This window comes from Anomaloglossus baeobatrachus, chromosome 4 (genome assembly GCF_048569485.1).
Source record: "Anomaloglossus baeobatrachus isolate aAnoBae1 chromosome 4, aAnoBae1.hap1, whole genome shotgun sequence".
NCBI lineage: Eukaryota > Metazoa > Chordata > Amphibia > Anura > Aromobatidae > Anomaloglossus > Anomaloglossus baeobatrachus.
The window spans coordinates 446,324,524-446,348,498 of NC_134356.1; the positions used below are offsets into that span (position 1 = coordinate 446,324,524).

General features: G+C 43.1%; 1 protein-coding gene across 2 annotated transcripts in view; it reads left to right on the forward strand.

Annotated features, from left to right (window-relative positions):
- Positions 1-23,975, forward strand: part of STRA6 (signaling receptor and transporter of retinol STRA6) — a 155,708-nt gene that overhangs the window by 110,309 nt on the left and 21,424 nt on the right. For both annotated transcript variants that reach the window (XM_075345559.1, XM_075345558.1), the window contains exons 8-12: positions 3,899-3,966; positions 8,648-8,718; positions 11,044-11,105; positions 12,465-12,627; positions 16,594-16,669. In XM_075345559.1, the coding sequence (XP_075201674.1) occupies positions 3,899-3,966; positions 8,648-8,718; positions 11,044-11,105; positions 12,465-12,627; positions 16,594-16,669 (440 nt within the window). The remainder of the gene's footprint in view (positions 1-3,898; positions 3,967-8,647; positions 8,719-11,043; positions 11,106-12,464; positions 12,628-16,593; positions 16,670-23,975) is intronic.

Below are 23,975 nucleotides of genomic sequence, written 5' to 3' on the forward strand. Positions count from 1 at the left end.
GCCGACGCTGTACCGATGATACGATTACGACGCTTTTGCGCTCGTTAATCGTATCATCCAGCCTTTACACACTGCGATGTCGCATGCGATGCCGGAAGTGCGTCATTTTCAATTTGACCCCACCGACATCGCACCTGCGATGTCGCAGTGTGCAAAGTGCCCCTTAATTAGTGATAATCACAATGTGTCAGTTAAGCTGGGTTCACACTAAGCGACAGCAACAACGACGTCGCTGTTACATCACCATTTTCTGTGACGTAACAGCGACCTTGTAAGTCGCTGTTATGATCGCTGCTTAGCTGTCAAACACAGCGACGCAGCAGCGATCATAACGTCGCTACATGTGCAGAGAGCAGGGAGCCGTGCTTAGCGCTGGCTCCTTGCTCTCCTAGGTACAGTACACATCGGGTTAATTAACCCGATGTGTACTGCAGCTACATGTCATAGTGCAGAGAGCAGGGAGCCGCGCACACTGCTTAGCGCTGGCTCCTTGCTCTCCTTGCTACAGTATACATCGGGTTAATTACCCGATGCATACTGCAGCCACATGTGCACAGAGCAGGAGCCGGCACTGGCAGCAAGGGCGGAGGCTGGTAACGAAGGTAAATATCAGGTAACCAGGGAAAGGTCTTCCCTTGGTTACCCGATGTTTACGCTGGTTACAGCTTACCGCAGCTGCCAGACGCCAGCTCCTGCTCCCTGCTCGCTTCATTTCGTCGCTCTCTCGCTGTCACACACAGCGATGTGTGTGTCACAGCGGGAGAGTGGCGACCAAAAAATGAAGCTGGACATTCAGCAACGACCAGCGACCTCACAGCAGGGGCCAGGTCGTTGCTGGATGTCACACACAGCGACAGCAACGGGACGTCGCTGCAACGTCACAGAAAATGGTGACGTAGCAGCGACGTCGTTGTCGCTGTGTGTGACACCAGCTTTAGGCCGGAGTCACACTTGCGAGTGACTTGGTAAGTCTCGCATCGGTATCACCCAGCACGGCCGCACACTCTCTGGACACGAGCACCTCAGCTGTATGGAAATACGCGCAGCCGACTCGCTCCTGTCTGGAGAATGTGCGGCCGTGCTGGGTGATACCGATGCGAGACTCACCAAGTCACTCGCAAGTGTGACTCCAACCTTACAATGATTTTTTTCTGTGCTCTAGCACAAATTCATTCAGTGTAGGATATTTATCATACAACTCTATGGATTGGGCGAAAAAAAACAAACAAATGGATTCCATATGGATTATAAGTATAACATCCGATTTTTATGGATAAATTGCCGTTATTAATCTAGAAAAGTGTGTTTGATTATGTACATTGTAAGCTGTATAATTAGTGATGCTACACGGGTGTAAAATTTGAACACATGGATGGTATAGAGTTACAGTATGTGATTGAAAATCATACAGATTTTGTGGATAAAAATCAGCTCGTCTGACCCTAATCTTAGGGGTACTTTGTACGCTGCGACATCGCTAACCGATTGTAGCGATGCCAAGCGTGATAGTCCCCGCCCCCGTCGCAAATGCAATATCTTGTGATAGCTTCCGTAGCGAACATTCACACGGACTTACCTGCCCTGCGACGTCGCTCTGGCCGGCGACCCGCCTCCTTCCTAAGGGGGCAGGTCGTGCGGCGTCACAGCGACGTCACACGGCAGGTGGCCAATAGAAGTGGAGGGGCGGAGATGAGCGGGACGTAAACATCCCGCCCACCTCCTTCCTTCCTCATTGCAGGCGGGAAGCAGGTAAGGAGATGTCCCTCGCTCCTGCGGCTTCATACACAGCGATGTGTGCTGCCGCAGGAACGAGGAACAACATCGTGCCTGTCGCTGCAGCGAAATAATGGAAATGATCGACACTACACGGATCACCGATTTTCGACGCTTTTGTGATCGTTTATCGGTGCTTCTAGGCTTTACACGTTGCGATGTTGTTACTGCCGCCGGATGTGCGTCACTTTCAATTTGACCCCGAGGAGATTGCAGTAGCTATGTCGCAACGTGCGAAGTACCCCTTAGACTGAAACCTACAGTGTACGCACCCCATGTGCCATGAGTGAGGTCTCTGTAATACAGCATGTGATAAAACAGGCCATTAGACATGAGCAAATCGATTCAATGCTCAATTAATTTTTGTTGCGTTTGTAGTATTTTTCTTTGCTTGAATCACTTAAAATGGCCTCATTGTAGAAGAATTACATGACCTCGGGCACGGCCAGGCGAGCGTCACCATAATGCATGGGTACATAGAATTCTGACTTTACTTGATCCAGAATTATGACGAACATGCTGTCATATTAATTTAGTACTGTAGACAATTTTGGCACTTCGCTCATCAGGAGGCATGACTTAGCAATAAAGGGGTGTGACTTAAGACACACCAATTGGGGCCAAATTTTTGTGTAAAATACTGGCCTAAAGTAGGCCAATCAGAAAGTATGGTATTTGAGAATGACTTACTGTATTCCCTATACAGCTAATCCATATATCTGTTTTCTTACCTTACCTCTGGTGAGGTTTCTTTCACGTCCCATGTACTTGGGATTCTCAAACGTGATGTCATCAGGGGGATGGTCCTGCAGTCACGTTCCTGTAGCATCTACCACCCCCTGAAACAGGCCATCATCAGGGGGTAGCGATGTGTTCACTTATCACAGCTTTTTTCACCACAGCCCCCTGATGACATCCAAAGTTAATTGCAGTGAAATAAGCAAGGAGAAATCACTGCAGCGCCTCACAGCCATTAGATTATTTGAGAATTATGCCAAAAATGTCCCTGGATCTTTTAAGATAAAGCATGAAACAACCAAAAACTGACCTGGCTGTTAAAGAGTTAAAGGGGTTGTTCACTGCTTGGACAGCCCCTTCTCAATCAGCATAGTTCCGCCATGTAAAATAATAACAGCTATACTCACCTTTAATGCAGGTGGCAATCCGGCAATGTCGGCACCTGCTTTCTCTCAGGGCTCACGTGACATTGTTATATCACGCGAGCCCTGCAGTGAAACAGCGGACATATTCACTCTCACTTTCTTTGGAAGAAACTAACACCTGGGAAAAGTGAAAGCTGCTGGTGGTCTCTGCTTTGCTACGGGTGTCAGTTTTGTCTGAAGGAAATGAGAGGGACGTGGCCGCTGACTGGCTGGAGAGCTAGTGGGACAGAACAGCAGCCGCCAGCATGGTGCTCATACGAGAGCTGAATATAGCTGCTATTATTTTACAAGGGGGTAACTGTGGTGATTGAGAAGGGTTTGTTTGAGTAATGGACAACCCCTTTAAGAATCACAGTACAACGTGTTTTTCAGAATTATTGATTTTCTTGTTGCCAGTATATTTAAAGAGAACATGTCACTTGGTCACAAAAATGGAGTTAAATATCTTGGAAAAGTCCCTGAGCTCCCCTAATTCTCCCCGTCTTTTCCATTTTGTGCTGCATCACTCCATTGCAGAGATATTCACATGCGTTTCTTGTATGTGAAATCTCTGTTTTGTAATCCAACAAGTAATTTCTTCAGTCTTTTCTAGGGTTGTGTACTTTCTCCCCCTGACTCCAAGGTGCTGCCAATCACAGCTTGTCAACTGATCAGAGGCTGCCTGGAGGAAGGGCTGAAAGTGCACACCCACAGAGAAGACTTGGAAGAAATGACCATTTGAGCTACGAGCAGAGATTTCACATATTGCGCTCTGGAATAAAACAAATGTAAATATCTCTGCAATGGAATAACGCAGCACGAAATGGTAAAGAGCGTCAGAATCAGGGGAGTTCAGGGAAGTTTACAATGTATTTAACTCAATTTTTAGAGACAGTGGTTTTTAAAGAACAAGTTGGGATAATGAAATCACATTAGTATTTTTTAATATTTTTCATTTCAATTGTTTTTCTTCTTTTTTTTAGATTTCGGAAAGAAATTATTATCTCAGATATCTGAAAGGACTTCTGAAGCGCAAGGCATCCAAATCTAGGTCTGATAATGCTAAGTAAATTCCTGGAAAATAGACGTTATGCAAATAGGTGTTTTTGTTCTGTTGTCATGTTTCCACAGGCCGCTAAATTTCTAACATATATTTCAGATTTGTCAGGTTAGCAATTGAAAACACTGATCATATATTCTATATAATTTATTACTCATTCCCTGAGGCGCATGTAGTAGAAATAAAAAAATATAATTCAGACTTCACAACTGACTGTAAGTATTAAATTGATACAAGAATCCGGCACTCAAAAGGAAGGTATGAAACAAAAAGATGCTTTTATTGTAGTAGTCCCACTAGGCTTGTGCATAACCATCACGTTTAGGTCTATTTATGACCTTCATCAGACATGCACAGAGTTGTGCATGCAAGGTATACCACTGAGATGACCATGCTATAGGAATTGCGACAACACTGTGCATGTCTGATGAAGATCATAAATAGACCGAAACGTTAGGGGTACTTTGCACACTACGACATCGCAAGCCGACGCTTGCGATGCCGAGCGCGATAGTCCCCGCCCCCGTCGCAGCCGGCGACTCGCCTCCTTCCTAAGGGGGCGGGTCGTGCGGCATCACAGCAACGTCACAAGGCAGGCGGCCAATAGAAGCGGAGGGGCGGAGATGAGCGGGACGTAAACATCCCGCCCACCTCCTTCCTTCCGCATAGCCGGCGTGAGCCGCAGGACGCAGGTAGGAGATGTTCCTCGTCCTGCGGCTTCACACACAGCGATGTGTGCTGCCGCAGGAACGAGGAACAACATCGTAACATCGGTCCTTCCGAAATTATGGAAATGACCGACGCTACACCGATGATACGATTTCGACGCATTTGCGCTCGTTAATCATATCAAAAACGATTTACACACTCTGATATCGACAGCGACGCCGGATGTGCGTCACTTTCAATTTGACCCCACCGACATCGCACCTGCGATGTCGTAGTGTGCAAAGTACCCCTTATTGTAATACACAAGTCTAGTTGAAGTACTACAATAAAAGCATCTATCTGTTTCACACCTTCCTTTTTGTGCCGGATTTTTGTATCATTTTCACTAAGGATTGGGATCCTATCCAAGCACCACTTCTGAGAGTTTCATGTTTTAATACCGTATATTATTGTAAACATAAAAAGTGGGATAGTAAAGAAGACATACTTACTAAAGTACACCTAGAATTCTGACCATGCCCCACATTGTTAAAGCTTTTCGACGATTTTAGAAAGTGCCTAGGCAAGGCTAGGTTTGTAAACCACACCAAATTTACTCAAATTTATTTCAGTTTTTGGCTTTAAAAGATTTCTAAAATGAAGCCATCTAATTTGTGTGTTTAGTTCATGTTTATCAACTTTTGAAAATTGTCCTTAGGGAGATTTGGGGATACGGATCAACCATGCAAAATTTTGGGGCCAAAACAAGTATATGCAGACTACACCTCTTTGCAAATTACACACATTTACAATGTACTTCCTCACTCATAGAATAAAAATAAAGGTAACCAAAATAGTAGGCTCATTATATTACCCTTTCTGGAAGTGTATTGGAAAAAAAAGTATTTAGTCGGTCACCAATTGTGCAAATTCTCCCACTTAAAATGATGAGAGAGGCCTGTAATCGACATCATAGGTAGACCACAACTATTAGAGACAAAATGAGAAAACAAATCCAGAAAATCACCTTCTCTGATTTGGCAAGATTTGTTCTGCAAATTATGGTGGAAAATAGGTTTTTGGTCAATAACAAGAGTTCATCTCAATATGTTATACTGTATATCCTTTGTTGGCAAAAACAGAGGTCAAACGTTTTCTTTACGTCTTCATAAGGTTGGCACACACTGTTGGTAGTATGTTGGCCCATTCCTCCATGCAGATCTCCTCTAGAGCAGTGATGTTTTGGGCCTGTCACTGGGCAACACTGACTTTCAACTCCCTTTAAAGGTTTTCTATGGGGATGAGATCTGGAGACTGGCTAGGCCACTTCAGGACCTTCATATGCTTTTTACAAATCCACTCCTTCATTGCCCTGGCGGTGTGCTTGGGATCATTATCATGCTGAAAGACTCAGCCACATTTCATCTTCAATGCCCTTGCTGATCGAAGGAGTTTTGCACTCAAAATCTCACGATACATGGGCCCCATTCATTCTTTCATGTACACGGATCAGTCATCCTGGTCCCTTTGCAGGTAAACAGCCCCAAAGAATGATGTTGCCCCCCCATGCTTCACAGGAGATATTGTGTTCTTTGGATTCAACTCAGCATTCGGTCTCCTCCAAACACGGCAAGTTGTGTTTCTACCAAACAGTTCTACTTTGGTTTCATCAGACCATATGACATTCTCCCAATACTCTTCTGGATAATCCAAATGCTCTCTAGCAAACTTCAGACGGGCCCGGACATGTCCTGGCTTAAGCAGAGGATTTGAGTCCCTGGCGGCGTAGTGTGTTACTGATGGTAGCCTTTGTTATGATTCTCCCAGCTCTATGCAGGTCATTCACTTCCTATTGGAAGCTGTAACATGAGCTTCAGGAACAGCAAGTGTCAGACTATTTTGACCGCTATATAGGATATTTCAAGATATTATGAGGATAACACATAAGAAATCTGCTATATCCACACTACATTTGGTCAGAATACTAAATCCAAATGGATTTCATCACATGCTGTGTATTTTTAAAATCAGCAGCATGTCTTTTATTTAGTAAAATTGTAATTCTTCCATGTGTATTGTTCTCTCTGCAATGCAATGAATGAATGAAACACAATTAACCTCCTCCCAACCTTGGGCGTATATATATGTCCAAGGTCATGTCCCCTTGGTTACCACGGGCTCCGGCAGTGAGCCCATGGTAATTCCTACACTTGTCTGCTGATCCAATCAGGAGACATTTGTGGCTAACAGGCGTGGGTGGATCAAAGATCCACCCGCACCAGCTAACCACTTAGTCAAAACGCAAAACCCCCCACTGTTACCAAGTTAGTAAAGGGTTAAATTACAATAAACACAATTTGCCGAAGCAACTAGAGATACCCTAAATCAAACCATTAAAACTTAATGTTTACTCTATACTTAATTATAATAGTGGCTATATAATGATTGGACGATTCTGATATGACATCACTACCAAACCTTTAAAAAGGGTGCCGTATTTTTTTCGGTTCACTATAGCCTCAGCCCCCTGATGAAGCCAGACATAGTGAAACATGTTGGGGAGGCTAGTAGCTGAAAACGTTTAACAAGCAGGTTTAGGGAGTCATCAGTAAGCAAATAGGAGTCACAGGCTCGCAGCCTGTTACCTCACATGATATAGGAATGTCAATAAGCTCCCTCTTCCAGAAATGTTTTAAAATACCTAGTCACTATTATAATTAATTATAGATTAAACGTTAAGTTTTAATGGTTTGATTTAGGGTACCTCTAATTGATTCGGCAAATTGTGTTTATGCTAACCATTTAGATCGCGCTCTCAAAATCTGACAGCGCAATTTAAATGGCCATGGCAGAGATTGCACTGTTCCCCGGCCCCATGATGTGATCACGAAGTGCCATGGTGTTGCCATTGTAGCGCAGGGTCAGCTGATGGCCCCTGACGCTACTATGACTCACTTCCTGTGAGAGCCGACAGAGCGCCAGTGCTCGCAGGAACACTTGCATTTCTGCTAATGAAAGAACAAGCAATCGCAGTATACAGTCATTAAGTCTCCTAGGAGCACTAGAAAAATCAATGAAAAAAAGGTTTTAAAAAATATTAAATTTAAAAAATCTAAAAGTTCAAATCACGCCCTTTTTGCCCCATTGAAAATAAAATAATACAAAAATACATACATTTGGTATTGCTACATTCAGAAATGTCCAATCTATCAAAATCTAAAATCATTTAATCCGACAGGTATACAGAGTAGAGATAACAAGATTCCAAACGCCAAAATTACGTTTTTTTGGTCAATGTAACAATGCATTAAAATGCAATTACAGGTAATCAAAACAGCGCATCTAAGCAGAAATGGTGTAATTGAAAATATCAGCTCAAGACGCAAAAAATAAGCCATCACACAGCCCCAGATCCTGAAAAACGAGAACGTTACTGGTCTCAGAAAATGGCGACAAAAATGCAATTTTTTTTTGGACAAACATTTTAATTTTTTTCACCCCTTAGATAACAGTAAACATGTTTGGTATGTCCGAACTTGTACCGACCTGAGACATCATACTGACACATCACTTTTACCATATACTGAATGTGGTAAAGAAAAGATCCCCCAAAACAATCGTGCAATTGCACTTTTTTTTACAATTTCACCGCACTTGGAACTTGTTTTCTAGTACGATATATGATAAAGGTAATGGTTTCAATGAAAGGTACAACTCGTCCTGCAAAAAAACAAGTCCTCGTATGGCTATATTGACGGAAAAATAAAAAATGTTATGGTTCTTGGAAGAAGGGGTGGAAAAACGAAAAGTGAAAAATCGCCGGGGGGATTTGAAGGGGTTGGTGCAAAATCCACATCTGATCTGCAGAACAATGGTTTTAGATATGCTGCCGATTTTTTCAACTTACGATCTAATTACAGTGTATATCTTGTGTGAATTTTCAGATTTTTCTTAATTTATTTTATTTAATAAATATTAGAAGTATTTATGCCTTACTAATCTACCTTTTTTGTGTGTTTTATAGCAAAGACTCCGTGAGTATTGGCTCACAGGTGGCACTTAACCTCTGCTCCTATCTTTGTTCTTCCACCACAGGTACAATATTTCATGTCTCCTTCATAGTCTTACAATACTGACGATATGTATATGCGGGATAAACTTGCTGACATGATAATAGAGGTTCAATTTTTTTCTGATCATTTTAAGCCCATTGGCAACAACTTTTTTGCCACGGTTTGTTTTCTACAGGTGTCAACACAAAAATACGCTTTAACAATCAGCTATAATTTTTACTCCCCCCCCCCCCTTTTTATGGGTATTAGGGGCATATTTGACACAGCATTTTTGTTTGTGTGAGTTTTTTTATTTTACACATCTGCATCCTTTACATATATTTTTTCAATTTGTTTCAGGCTCCCCATAGAAGCTAATGTTTTTGGTGCATTTTTAGACACATAGTAGGCATTAGTTTTCATGACATCCCATCCACTTTACTTAAAATGTTAAATGCAGTAGATCTTCCACACAAAAAATACACAGCGGCCACAGCTTGTCACCAGGTTTTTCCTCTACTATCCGGGAGCAGTTTTATGTGGAGACAGAGACCCTGATTCCACTTAGGCTGAGTTCACACGTCCTGTCAGTTACCCACACTTACCCGCACTGACGAGGGGCAATCACCCCAAAACACAGTGTCTGCAAATTGGGATTCTGATCTGGCATATATCCTAGGTTATATGAAAAGGCTTGTTAAAAGGCCACTTTTGACTTTTAGGATTGCTACTTCCAATAGGTGGCACTAGAATTTGTCTCCTTTCCTGGAGAGACAATTTGAATTTCTGTAATCATTAGTTAGAACAGATCCTGCAGAGATCCGTTGGATAAAGGTTCGTCAAACACAACATTTTTGTCAATTGTTAAATAACTGCTGCCTGCTGGATCCATTTTTTAAACATTGTAGTCTATGGGGAACTCATCCGTCAACTGATTGCTATTTAGTCATCCGTGATTCTTACATTTGTAACAGATCATTTTTTTTCTTACAAGATCCTTTTCAAATGGAAGATAAATAGCAATCTGTTAACGGATCCGTTCTCCACAGACTCCCATGTTAAAAAAAGGGATCATCTAACTGATGATTACAGGACATGTGAATTTACTGGGAGGCATCTCTGCTGTAAATCTTTCAGTTCTCCCAATGTTGAGCTCTGTGTAACCCCTCTCAGACAGCTTATCGGCAGCTTTCTGCCCATGTGCAGTGTACACAGAAAACTACCAATCAGTGAATGTGGAGGACTACATGGCTGCAGGTTTACTAGTCTTCGAATGATAATCTCCTATTGATAAAACAATAATTTTATCAAAACTACAACAAAAAACTCACTAACTGACACACCGCTGGAATCAGGATCTCTGCCCCTACATTATGCTGTTCTCAGATTAGTGAAATCAATATCATCTAAGAAATCATAGTAACATCAAGGACAATTTTTAGAAAACTCCTAAAGCACATAAAATTCAAGAAAAACTAGAGTCAAATTCCTTAGTATGAAAATATGAATGATCTTTATTTAAACTCAAATTACACACAGAAATAATTGTAATCAATAAAAGGTAGAAACGTGCGTCGGGGCCTCGTGGACTGCCCCTACCACAGGACGGAGCAATATGGGTAAGCTGGATCATAGCTACACGTAGTTTGTTGATTGCACAAGGTTATTTAGCCCTCTAGTGACTGAATTAGTTATTGCGATTCTGAACTTTCATGTCTGGCTTATTTATTTTTGCGATTCTATATATCTGATGGTATTTCATTACTGTAGATATATGTGTTGTCAACCTATACTCACATTATAGGCTACTATTGCTGCTAAATTGACTAGATTGTATATGTGAATTGGTGTGACACACAAATCAACAGAGGTCATACGTACTGTAGACGGGCTGTTCAGCTGCATTTTGTTACATCAGAACATTGTGCTATGGGGCTGTGCTTTATATGTAGTGAGGTCATAGTGCAAGAATACAGATATACATTTTTGAATACTGAACTGATATATATATATAATTTTCTCTCTGTATACTCTACAGCATTGTGCAATTCTTATATATTTTCATTTCACTTTGATCCATGCTGTTTTACCGATCCTTCACCTTGTCCTTTGGTAAGCACTTTCCACTTTCTTTCTTCACCTGTGGTCTTCTCCCTTTTATTGGTTACTATTATTTATATGCGTATTTGAGTTTAAATAAAGATCATTCATATTTTCATACTAAGGAAACTCCAGTTTTTCTTGGATTTTCTGCTCTCAGATTAGGTGGCAAACACCTGATGACAGATTCCCCTTAATCTTTAAAAAAGTTTAATAAAAAAAAAATATATTAAACATATCCTACTTTACAGTTTTTTGTTTCCCACAGGTGTTCGCTTATCACAAAGATCCTTACTGGCAGTCACTGTATCTGTATTATCTGTCTATCAGGTAAAATGCAGGGGTTATATTTGGCTTAGGTGTTTCTAAAGGTCCAGTCACACTAAGCAACTTACCAGCGATCCCAACAACGATAGGGATCGCTGGTAAGTTGCTAGGAGGTTGCTGGTGAGATGTCACACTGCGACGCTCCAGCGATTCCACCAGCAACCTGACCTGGCAGGGATCGCTGGAGCGTCGCTACACGAGTTGCTGGTGAGCTCACCAGCAACCAGTGACCAGCCCCCAGCGCCGCGTGGAAGATGCTGCGCTTGGTAACTAAGGTAAATATTGGGTAACCAACCCGATATTTACCTTGGTTACCAGCGCACGGAGCTACACGTGCAGAGAGCAGGGAGCAGCGCACACTGAGCGCTGGCTCCCTGCTTTCCTAGCTACAGCACACATCGGGTTAATTACCCGATGTGTACTGCAGCTAAATGTGCACAGAGCAGGAGCCGGCACTGACAGTGAGAGCGGCAGAGGCTGGTAACAAAGGTAAATATCGGGTAACCAAGGACAGGGCTTCTTGGTTACCCGATGTTTACCGTGGTTACCAGCCTCCGCAGAAGCCGGCTCCTGCTGCCTGCACATTTAGTTGTTGCTGTCTCGCTGTCACACACAGCGATCTGTGCTTCACAGCGGGACAGCAACAACTAAAAAATGGCCCAGGATATTCAGCAACAACCAACGACCTCACAGCAGGGGCCAGGTTGTTGCTGGATGTCACACACAGCGACATCGCTAGCAACGTCACAAAAGTTGTTCGTTAGCAGCGATGTTGCTAGCGATGTTGCTTAGTGTGACGGGGCCTTAAGGCCGGGGTCATACTGATGTATACCATCCAATGATTTTCTCATGCAAGAGCATCGGATGTGACATGCTAATGACACTTGGCTGAAACTTTGCTGTGAGTGTGATCCCGAGTATCATTCATTGTAATCCGATTCCTTCATATATGAGAATTAGATCATAGGTGTGGAGAAGATGGAGAGATTAATTTCTCCATCTTCTCCATTGCTTTTGTCCTTGGTAATCGGACTGCACTCGGAAGACAACTGATGTTTCACGTGCACCCCTAGACTTGTATGGGTGCGTGTGATGCAATTATCGGAGCCACTCGCAGCACGCTCCAATTGTTTTCTCCTGCTGAATCGGCATGAGAAACATATCACAGATCTGCTCTGCCCCATAATATAACACTGATCCAAGTGCTATCTGATATAACATTGCATAGCACTCGGACGTGTTATATGCTTTCGTTGTGCTATCTGATATAACAGTGCAAAGCACTCAGACGTGTTATACGCTTTTGTTGTCTGGAGAGGAGGGCAAACTATGTAACTTACCTTTCATCCATGCAACCTACAGGTGGCGCTACTTCTTCTGGCAGGTTTCCTCCCAACAGTGCAAAAGATACGTAGATCTATTGATGATGAATTTATACTCATGCTTGCTGGATTTGGTGTGATTGTTGATGAAGATAAGAAAAAAGCAGTGGACTACATTGTTTACTACATCTGGGCAGTGGAAGGTGAGAGATAATGTATTTTAACAAAAAAAAACAAAACGTTATTTTATTACAATGTAAAGAAGAGCAGAATTCAATATACTTCTCTATGTAGAAGGGCAAATAGAGCAATGGAAAGGGAACATGATTGTCATGGACTGGACTGTGGTGTTAGGTTGGGTTGTGTTGGAACGAACAAGAAAGGAAGAACAGGAACAATCTAGATGGAACTGAAACAGTGTCTGAATATGTTCTGTACTGGTGGAATTTATGTTATAAACACATGCAAAGGAAAATTAGGGGCATCAATTATAACTAAAAATCATGTATTTTTTTATTAACTGCAATGCAATCATGTTAAAGTATTATACACATTATGATAGAGTCCCCATCATGGGTTAAGGAGACCAAAAACACTGAGAACATGTGAATATAAAGAGGTGTCACACTTAATATAATGCAGGCTATTACAGGCATTTGGCCTATCAATTAAGACTCCATAATTGTTGAGTAAAATTTGACAGTACATTTGTCATGGGTCTGTCACGGGTGACAGACAGTCTAGTGGTTTCTGACAATAGAAAGTCACAATGTTTGGCTGCAAAACATTTTCCCTGACCTTCTATTGTTCTTGTTGTTAGTATTCATTGTAATAGGTAGGTTTCATGCTGGATTTTGACTTTTCCCCCTTAAGGACCCAGCAGGAGCTCATCTTCCACCCAGCTGCTGATCATCAATACTCCCTTGGTGCTTAAATACTCCCTTCTTCCTTGGTCTGGTGCTGGTGATTTTATTCAGTTCATTCTAGCTCTGGTTGCAAGCAGGTGGCTTGCTCTCATCTGTGGTATCGTTACTGAAGCTTTGCTGAACTCCTGTCTCAGTCATCTGTGGATAATTAGATTATGCACTTTCCCCTGTGTGACCTCCTTGTGTCTTCCTTTAGCATTTAGTGGGGTTTTCGAAGAGCTCATCTCACCCATTTCCTATTTAGGGTCCTGTACTATCGATACCTAGGGTCAGGTATCTGCTTATAGGGTGGTGCGGGACCAGCAGTAGGTTTGGTTAGGGATACCCATCTCCCCTTCCCTAGATACAGGGGTCCCCTTCCCTTACCTTTTGCTGCTCGCTTAGTACTTCCCTGTATCTAGTGTGACAACAATCCTGACTGACAGCTGGGTATAAAAGTGCAAACATGGCTGCCATACAGAGTATAGTAGTGTAACAATACACTTGAATATAATATATAAATAATAACAAAGTGTAAATACAAACAGTGCCTTAATATATATTAATAAGGAGGCTTAAAAATGCAACTAATAATAAATAATATGTTTGGCAAACACTGAAGGTGTTAAATGCAAAATGTGACCATCTGATAAGTAAATGTCATGAGAGACTATGGAAATAGTGGGACCCCTAAGCTGACTCTCAGACTAGGGGGCCATGTGTTATCCCTATTCTCAAAGATACCCCTAATTGTGGGGATGTCTGAGTCTCCTTCCTGGCCCTGCTTCTGATCAGCCCTGATCTTATACCCCCACAGAGGGGGGCCAGGACAGGAGAGTGATTTAACACACAGAAATAGACAAACAGGGGAAGCCAAAACTCTGTCACACAGCATGCACACATAGAGATCTAGTAAGCAATAAGAGACTAGGAGGAAAACAAGAGCAGGGGGAAACAATAAGACGTCAGATAATTCTACAAGAACACCAAGCACAAAATAACTCTTTCTTCAGCAAGTCTGGGACACAAAAACTCACAAAACAACATAGCATAAACTATAGTTGGCGTAGGTAGATTTCCTCCAGCCTAAAAATACTAGGAGTAGAAGTGATTGGCTTTCTTACAACATGTGATCAATGAAGCCTAATGAACATGCTAGCAGAGATTAACTCTTGCTAGCTTGTCTATGAAGGAGCAGAAGCAAGTCGACGTCCGGGTTTGCCTTCGTTGATGAGAAACACCAGAGAAACCATCTGACGGAGTGTCAGACTCTACTATGTGAACAAAGCATGATGAAGCCATGACAGTCGGCGAGTTTTGTGCAAAACTCTGTGTGACAGTAACCTAACAATTGAACAGGACTAAGGGGTACTTTGCACACTAGGACATCGCAGGTGCGATGTCGGTGGGGTCAAATCGAAAGTGACGCACATCCGGCGTCGCTGTCGACATCGTAGTGTGTAAATCGTTTTTGATACGTGATCGCAAAAGCGTTGAAATCGTATCATCGATGTAGCGTCTGTCATTTCCATAATTTCGGAAGGACCGATGTTACGATGTTGTTCCTCGTTCCTGCGGCAGCACACATCGCTGTGTGTGAAGCCGCAGGAGCGAGGAACATCTCCTTACCTGCGTCCCGGCTGCAATGCGGAAGGAAGGAGGTGGGCGGGATGTTATGTCCCGCTCATCTCCGCCCCTCTACTTCTATTGGCTGACTGCCGTGTGACGTTGCTGTGACGCTGCACGACCTGCCCCCTTAGGAAGGAGGCGGTTCACCGGCCAGAGCGATGTCGCAGGGCAGGTAAGTGCGTGTGAAGCTGCCGTAGCGATAATGTTCGCTACGGCAGCTATCACAAGATATCGCAGCTACGACAGGGCGGGGACTATCGTGCTCAGCATCGCAGCAATCGGCTTGCAATGTCGTAGTGTGCAAAGTACCCCTAAGGCTATGTGCGCACGTTGCGTAAATACATGCAGTTACGCTGCGCCTTGTAGCGCAGCGTAACTGCATGCGTCCTGTGTCCCCTGCACAGTCTATGGAGATTGTGCAGGGGCCGTGTGCACGTGGCGTTTTAGAGCGCAGCGCTTCGGCTGCTGCTCGAAGCGCTGCGTTCTAAGAAGTGACATGTCACTTCTTCCGTGCGCTTTGCCGGCAGCTCCTGCTCTGTCTATGGGAGGGGCTGCAGACAGAGCGCATGGAATCGGCTTTTTTTTTTTTCACTACGGACATTTCTGCAGCGATTTAAAGCGCACGTGTGCTCTTCAGATCGCTGCAGAAATTTCTGCAGTGATTGTACGCAACGTGCGCACATAGCCTTAGTGGATGTATGTTCACAAGACATCAACCTCTTAGCAACCAGAAGAAAGCTGAATGCTGTTCCAGACTTTATAATGGACGTACCACAGGATCAAATAAAAAATCTATTCCATTTTTTATGTTGACATTATGTAAATGCACACTTTATATACTTTATAATTATTATTAATATTATGCACATTTTAATATTATGTTAATAAAATAATAAAATGTTTGGTAATGAAAGATGATGCATATATTGTTGCCAGTTGAAACATTTTATTCATACGGTATATATAAGTCAAAGTCACTCTTTTTGTCTACATAAAAGTTTATCATATTTTTTTACAGACCAATTGCAATTTTTTGAGTGCGAATTGTCAACAGTGTTACATAAATGTGCTTTTATATGGAGTTTACATGCATCTCCAGGAGATTTCATATAATAATGACAGAATGTAATACATGTGATTTTTGCAGCACATACTAGGGCATATCTTGCAAACAATTGTGACATATAATAGCACAAATGGCTGATCTTCTACTTTCTGCCCAGTAAAGTAATTTCTCATGACTAGTCAAGTAGAAAACATGTACTTATTGGATGTTATAAGGATTGTGTTAAAGGGGAAGTCCAGTCTAACTTGTGCATCCTTCCATCACACACATTAGATTGGCGCAGCCTCGCTCTATAAACTTTCCTCGAGCGAGACTGCACTCATCTTGTCGGATTCTTGCCAGGCGTATCTATATCGTATAGCTGTGGCCATGTGACCACCATCCCTGGCTCTGACATTGGCGAATCCTCACAGTGCACAAGTCCTCACAATTCACATAACGTGACTGCACACTTGTCATTACCCGATAACGCCTTTAAGAACCATTGCTTTGTGTTATATTCCGAGATTTGTAGATAATGTTTTATCTTTGTGAGTAAATGTGACATCTTTGCTTTTTTGCACCTACAGTTTGTTACATTGCTGCCCTGGTATTGTCCTGTGCTGTTACAATAGCAATGCTGCTGCGATCACTGGTTCAACACAGGTGAGGATTCATCTTATTCTGGTAATAGCACCTTGCTTGTTCTTGGTGTTGGTCTGGAATTTAAAGCTTTGCACCATACCCCTGAATGGGCATATATTCATTTTGATTTTTTTTTCTGTCAAGTTTTTAAAGGGAATCTATTACCAGGTTTCTGCTATATATTCTGAAAGCAACATAATGTAGGTGCTGATACCCTAATTCTAGGGATGACTGTCACTTGCTGGTCTACATGTTGTCATCTAGATACACAAACTGTCTTCTGTGTTGCAAATCTAGCAGTGCTTAAGAATGCTGAGCTCTATATAACCCTGCCCACTACACTAATTGTCAGTTTGTTCTGTAGAGTGTACATTGACAGAAAGATGCTAATCAGTGATGGGGCGGGGCTATACAGAACAGTTCACTAGGAAGCATGAGACAACTAGTCCTGTATTGATAATCTAAGAGTGATAAAACACTGATTTTCTTAAAACAGCAACACAAAGCCTAATAAATGGCACATCACTACAATAAGGCTGTCAGCCCCTACATCATACCCTCATGCTGATCTCGGACTTCATTTCATAAACCTGTTGATAGATTCCCTTTAAAACGCTGTTGTTCAATGTCATAGAGCAAAATTGTACATCTCTGTATAAAAGACTTCTTTACCCTATACTAACATTAATGTGGGGAATTATAACTAGTGAAGTAAGACACTAATTAAAATAAGAGAGAGGGAGATATAACCCCTCGATCTCCATTAAAGTAGCAGCTTCTTGCAAGGGTCAGATATTGCCCCCTCCAGTGGCCAGGTAACTACAACAGGTTTAATTTGCTGGGAAAGAGGCAGCAAGACTGAGATTCATTTACACAGAGGAGGAGAATTGTCTTCCCAGGCATACGCTTCCTCTCATCAAAGCATCATTGGTAACACTCTGTCTCCAGGGTTCAGATATGAATATTGGGGTTTTGCATCGATCCAATATTTATGGGAGTTAGATTTTTGGTGTTGTAGTCAAGGGGCGAACAGGAAGCATTCACTTACGTCACGAGAGGCAAAGATATCTTGTAAGTAGGGATCTCATAAAATTCTGAAGACTGAGAACACCCCACATCAGAGGGAGGTATATGGGTGTAACTTTGTTTTAACAAAAGGCAGAAATTGGGTTTGGTCTTTTATCAGTCCTTGCAAGGTACAGCTTACTGTGGGTTCTGTTCATTTTTAATAAAGAATTTCTCTTTCTCCAAAAACTTTGATGCTATTGCAGTGACATCAGGTTTAGTCATTTTCTTTTGTTTATCCAGTTTTTATTTTATGTCATTGTATATATTGTATTGTTTTGTCCCATCTGTAACATCTTTTGTATATTTTTATAAACACTGCCTACTTTCGTATTAAATATATAAAATTTAATAGCTTTGTTCCTCTTGCTCTATAAACTGCATCCCCAAAGCCATAGACTACCTGTAACGGGTATCCAATCGACCTGTAAAGTGGTTGCTGGTGGCAGCTAGTATTTTCTTGTGTTATTGTGGAGCTTGGCAGTGACTGTACCGAGGTATGTATATGCTATACACTCACTATCAGTTCACCAATAATGGGCCTTGTCCATTAATCATTGGTAAATTGCATAATTGTCTTGTTGATTGAAGACAGCAGAATGCTTTTCGTGACAAATTAGTGGCAGCAGAGGGATATCTGCGTGATCTCCTGGGCTGTCCCAGTCTATTACCCTGACTTATTGGTGGTAGCAGCAGGATATCTGTGTGACCCCCTGGGCTGTCTCATTCTGTGTCCCTGACATTCATTTCTTGGTTCTATCATGAAAGGCAAGGTGATAACCTAAATGCAGCCATACCTTTTTCCATGGGATTCTACATTTCCAGGCCACTAACCGGCAAGATTGCCTGGCCATGCAACAGTGCATGTATGATATTAAATGAGCATATAAATAAGAAAATTTGCTTGTCAGGAGTCTGAAAAGAATAGATAAAAAACTGTGGAAACAGAGCGCACCAGACTATAGGGTGATACCCTTATAAAAAGATATATTAAATTCAGGTAATATGCTCACCTGAGTGAGTTGTATAGGCACAACGCCTGTGAAAGCTCAATAATGGTTGCTGCTGCCCGGTGGCTGGGGGATGAACTCCACCAGGATGCTTGATAGAAAAGACAGCTCACGATTTTGGGCTGTGCTACCGAAATGAAGATCAAGAAGTGGTTGTTATTCCACAATGTGTTTCCATGCCGAAATGGCGTCTTTTCAAGTATATAAACTAACTGTACTATGGTTTATTGGATCAAAGACCTTCATTTTGGTAGAGCAGCCTGTAAAGGGTGGGCAGACCCCTTACAAGGAAGCACAGGTTTTCTCTGAAGTTGTTAATGCTGTCCCCATAGAAACTGTACAGGAGGGAGGAGGAGCCGGCAGCTTAGGGGGAAAGGAAGTGTGTGCTGAAGGCAGTTGTGTCCGGGACGGGAGAGAAGAAACAGCCAGGGGCAGAGTGTGGAGCTGAGTGGGCAGAAAGAAAGAAAGAAAGAAGGGAGCTGGAAGAACAGGGAAGCCGGAGAGAAAAGGAGCGGGCGGAACCTCATAGTGCGAAGCAGTCCCGGTGTGGGTCCGGGCTGTGGGTAGCCATAAGTGGGAGCCAGGTGAAGTAGAGTAGCCGGGCACATCCCCACTGGAGGAGACGTCAGGGCAGGCTTTCCCCAGCTAAGAAAAGAACGTGAAGTCATCTGTAACTGCCGGTTTTTGGAAAGAGTTGTGAAATAAAGAATGTCTTTTATTTGCATCGAACCATGCCTGGAGAGTGTTTATACGTCGGACGACATCTGCACCACCACACTCTGCCCCACCAAGACATCTCCCGTCCCGATAGTGACGGCGGAGCCAGGGGTAAGCCTGACAGAAGGGGCCACGACTACAAGCCCAGAGGCGCCCCTGGCACACCGTTACATGTGGCGTAGTCGGCAGGATGCGAATTACATGCAAAGGGTCCCGCTCCAAGAAGAAGGAGATCAAGTGATGCCGAGGACACTGGATCCAGATTATTGGAAAAGAGTCCCGATCCCATGGTGGGAAGAGGAAGAAGTGCCTAAGGCGTTGGACCGGGCACAAGATGGCGGCAAGATGGCCGTTGTCTGTGAAGACACAGAAAGCGCGCGCAGAATTGACGCCAAAAGAAGAGCCTGGGGCTGGCCGGTGCCGAAAAAGAAGTTCGGAGTACTCCGCCCAAACAGGGGAGGTGCCGGTCCCAGGGCACGAAGGAAGATATGTGAAGTGGGCGGTGTTCCAGAGAAAAAGAAGAACCGCCGCGTAGGGGTCGACCTGATGTGTGAGACTGGGGGTGGAGTATACCCAAGAGCGGGAAAAGTAAGCCCGCCTCCACTTCCTCCAGCATCTCCACTGACCCCGACGCCATTACCAGAAACGCTGACTCCGAGCAAGATGGAGACTCCAGGAAGACAGCAAGCTGCGGTAGCCGCACTAGTAGCGACTAGCCTGGGCAGAGGACGCCCGAAGCAGACTGCGGCTGCGGAAGGACCCACCCTTAACCTACCGGCTGTGCCAGGAGGACCGGAGCGGCCCACTACACAAGAGGCCGCACAGTGGCAACAGGAAATCGAGTGGGAGGAATGCCAATACCGGCGGCGGTCGCAGCAAAGACCGGTGCTAGCTGAACTCTCCCACCCGAGACATTGGAGCAACCCGCCAACTACGAGCCCTTCCGGAGGCTGCGCCGGTTGCCCGGACAGTCCCTGTCGGAGTACGTGCAGGCCCAATGAGCCGAATGGCAACGTGCATATCATCCGGAGTGACTTTTCAAGACCGGAAGATGGCGGGCCTGTTTTTGTTCAACACCGGCGTTGTTTTGAGCCGGAAGAAGGTGTGTTGTTTGTAACCATTCAAGTTGCTGAGCCCGGAAGAGAGCCTGATGCTGGACTGAGCCAGGGGCTCCCTCCGCGTCGTTAAGAAGATTTTTGCCGAGTTGTGTTCCTGCCAGCTAACGTCTAAGACCGGGAGTGCTGCAAAAGCCTCCGGGCAGAAACTCCACTAAGACCGGGAGTGCCTGCCGACGGCCTCCGGGCACGACTAAGACCGGGAGCTTCCAGGAGGAACTCCGGGCACTGGACTGGTGTGCCCTTGCGGGTGCCCTCAGGTGAACATGTTCGCAGTTTCATTATAATGACTTTGTTTAGTTTTAAAATGTGATTTTAGATTTGTGCCTTGCCGGGAGGCTTAGGCTTAAAGAGGGGAGGTATGTAAGGGGTGGGCAGACCCCTTACAAGGAAGCACAGGTTTTCTCTGAAGTGGTTAATGCTGTCCCCATAGAAACTGTACAGGAGGGAGGAGGAGCCGGCAGCTTAGGGGGAAAGGAAGTGTGTGCTGAAGGCAGTTGTGTCCGGGACGGGAGAGAAGAAACAGCCAGGGGCAGAGTGTGGAGCTGAGTGGGCAGAAAGAAAGAAAGAAAGAAGGGAGCTGGAAGAACAGGGAAGCCGGAGAGAAAAGGAGCGGGCGGAACCTCATAGTGCGAAGCAGTCCCGGTGTGGGTCCGGGCTGTGGGTAGCCATAAGTGGGAGCCAGGTGAAGTAGAGTAGCCGGGCACATCCCCACTGGAGGAGACGTCAGGGCAGGCTTTCCCCAGCTAAGAAAAGAACGTGAAGTCATCTGTAACTGCCGGTTTTTGGAAAGAGTTGTGAAATAAAGAATGTCTTTTATTTGCATCGAACCATGCCTGGAGAGTGTTTATACGTCGGACGACATCTGCACCACCACACTCTGCCCCACCAAGACATCTCCCGTCCCGATAGTGACGGCGGAGCCAGGGGTAAGCCTGACAGAAGGGGCCACGACTACAAGCCCAGAGGCGCCCTTGGCACCCCGTTACAAGCCCAAAACCGTGAACTGGAAAGAATTGTTCTCATCTTATGTGAGAGCTATAATGACATCTAAAAGTAAAAGTGAAACCTCTTTGAGCTCAACTATAAGTACAGAAGCTTTGTGTGAATACTGAGATATAATCTGAGATTGAGATCCGCTATTTTAATTTCTTTAACCAGGCCCTCATGTTATGGTTATGACATGCCTATTAGGCCGGGGTCACAATGGTGTATAACATCCGATCAGAGAGAATCAGATGCTATATGATAATGACAATCGGCTCAAACTCTGCTGCGAGCGTGAGCCGAGGGTCATCAACTTTGCTTTGATTCTCTCACATGCGATAATCTGAGCGCAGGACAAGATGGAGAGATTAAAGGGGTTTTCTCACACACAAAGTTAATTTTAAAGTTAATTTTAATCAAAAGATCTTGGAATAAAAATAACTTCCACAATTGGATGTGTTTAGAAAAATATTTCCTATGCTGAGATGATATTATATATGTGCCCCTGCTATGTGCTGTGTAATGGCCGTGTCTGACCGTACAGGGACATGGTCTGATCATACCACACCATTGTAGAACTTATTATTATTCCAGGCTTTATTGATTTAAAAGAACGTTAAATTTAACTTTGTTTGTGGGAAACCCCCTTAAAGTATAACTGTCATTTTAATTTTTATTTCATAAATCAATACTACACTGCAACTTGGTAATATATCTTAGCAAAATTCTCAATTCTGAGGTAAAATCTGTATTCAGTGAAGACTTTCCCATTACTGAGATAGGAGATGGCAGATGTTACTGATGAGATTCCATGATGACAAAAAGAGGGAGGAGCTTGAGGTAGAGGGAGGAGCTAGAGACAGAGGGAGGAGCTAGATGCAGAGCTCTTCCCCCTCCTCTCTCTTCTATCTACATAAATCTCGTCAGTAACAGCTGCCATCTCCTATCTCAGCAATAGGAAAGTCTTCACTGAATACAGATTTTACCTCAGAATTGATAATTCTAATAATGACTGATCTATTCTGGCAGAAAAGAAGCAAATTTGTCTGATAAGATATATTACAAAGTTACTTATTTTCATGTGTACTATTCATTGATAATGTAAGAGGGTGGCCTAGGTGGTTGTGTGAAGAAAGGAAGAAATTCCAGCAACTTCAGGAGAAAGTAGAATTTTCTTAAAAAACAGTTTCTTTATTGGTAATAAAAATATTAATATTCCATCCAAGCAAGACAAAAATAGAGAGGCAAGACAGAGGAGCTGTTTCCTACGCGTTTCAACCTGAATAGGTCTTAATCATGGAATGCGCAGAGGAAATCTCTAAGACAGTATTTAAAGTCTGTGCACAACAAGAACAGGTTGAATTAATTGGATTTGTTACCACCCAGCCCATTTAGTGTGGAGAGCACAGAGAAGAGAAAAAAAAAAAAAAAAAAGTGAAAGAATAGAAGCTGAGACACTGCACCAAAAAGTCAGCACAACAACAGAAAATAAAGGAAAAAACACCAAAAAATATATATACATAAACTGATTAAAAACAGAAGCAACCAGAGAGATCACATGATAAGAAATATATATATATGCCCGGTATAATCTATAGTGAAGGGGCTCTTTAGAGACAAGAAAGATTTTTTTCCTCCTGACAGGGACAAAAGAAGGACGGGAAGAAAAAAAAAAAAACAAAAAAAAAAAACATTTATTAATGTCCAAATTGCTATATAGTGAAAATTTCAATTCAAATGCTAAAGGAATAACCTTAAACCATCAAATATCCAATAATTACTACAGTATAATATAATATAGTTATTGGTACTGAAAAGGTATGTCCTATAAAGAACAAATAATTCTGGAATTCAAGTATACTGCATAACAAGATCTCTCCTCATATTCAGACCATGCGGCATTCTCGTGCCCAATTTGAAGATCCAGAAAGATTCTCTATTAAGAATCTTTCTTCTAAGATCCCCACCCCTTTTAGGTCTGGAAACTTTTTCAATGCCTGTGAAAACAAGATTGTCCAGACATCTATTGTGAACAGAGGCAAAGTGTCTGGAAACAGCAGACACATTTACCGCAGATGTATTTAATGTGTCTGACATGTGTCTGCGTATTCTTTGTTTGAGGGGACAACTCGTGCAGCCAACATATTGAACGTGACAGGAAATACACTCAATCAAATAAACCACATTTGGGGTATTGCAGTTTATAAAGCTGTTAATGTTATAAGAAAGTCCTGTATAATTAGATGTAAATGATTTGCATTTTTTTGCATGTTTGCACGAGATGCAAAAATTGTGCCCACAGCCAAAAAAACCTGTGCAGGATAACCAATTTTTAGAGATGGCATTGTCCTTGCTGCTTACAACCAAACTGGGGGATAGAATATTGGCAAGATTAGGTGCTCTTCTGGCCACAAAATTAATTTTATTTTTAGT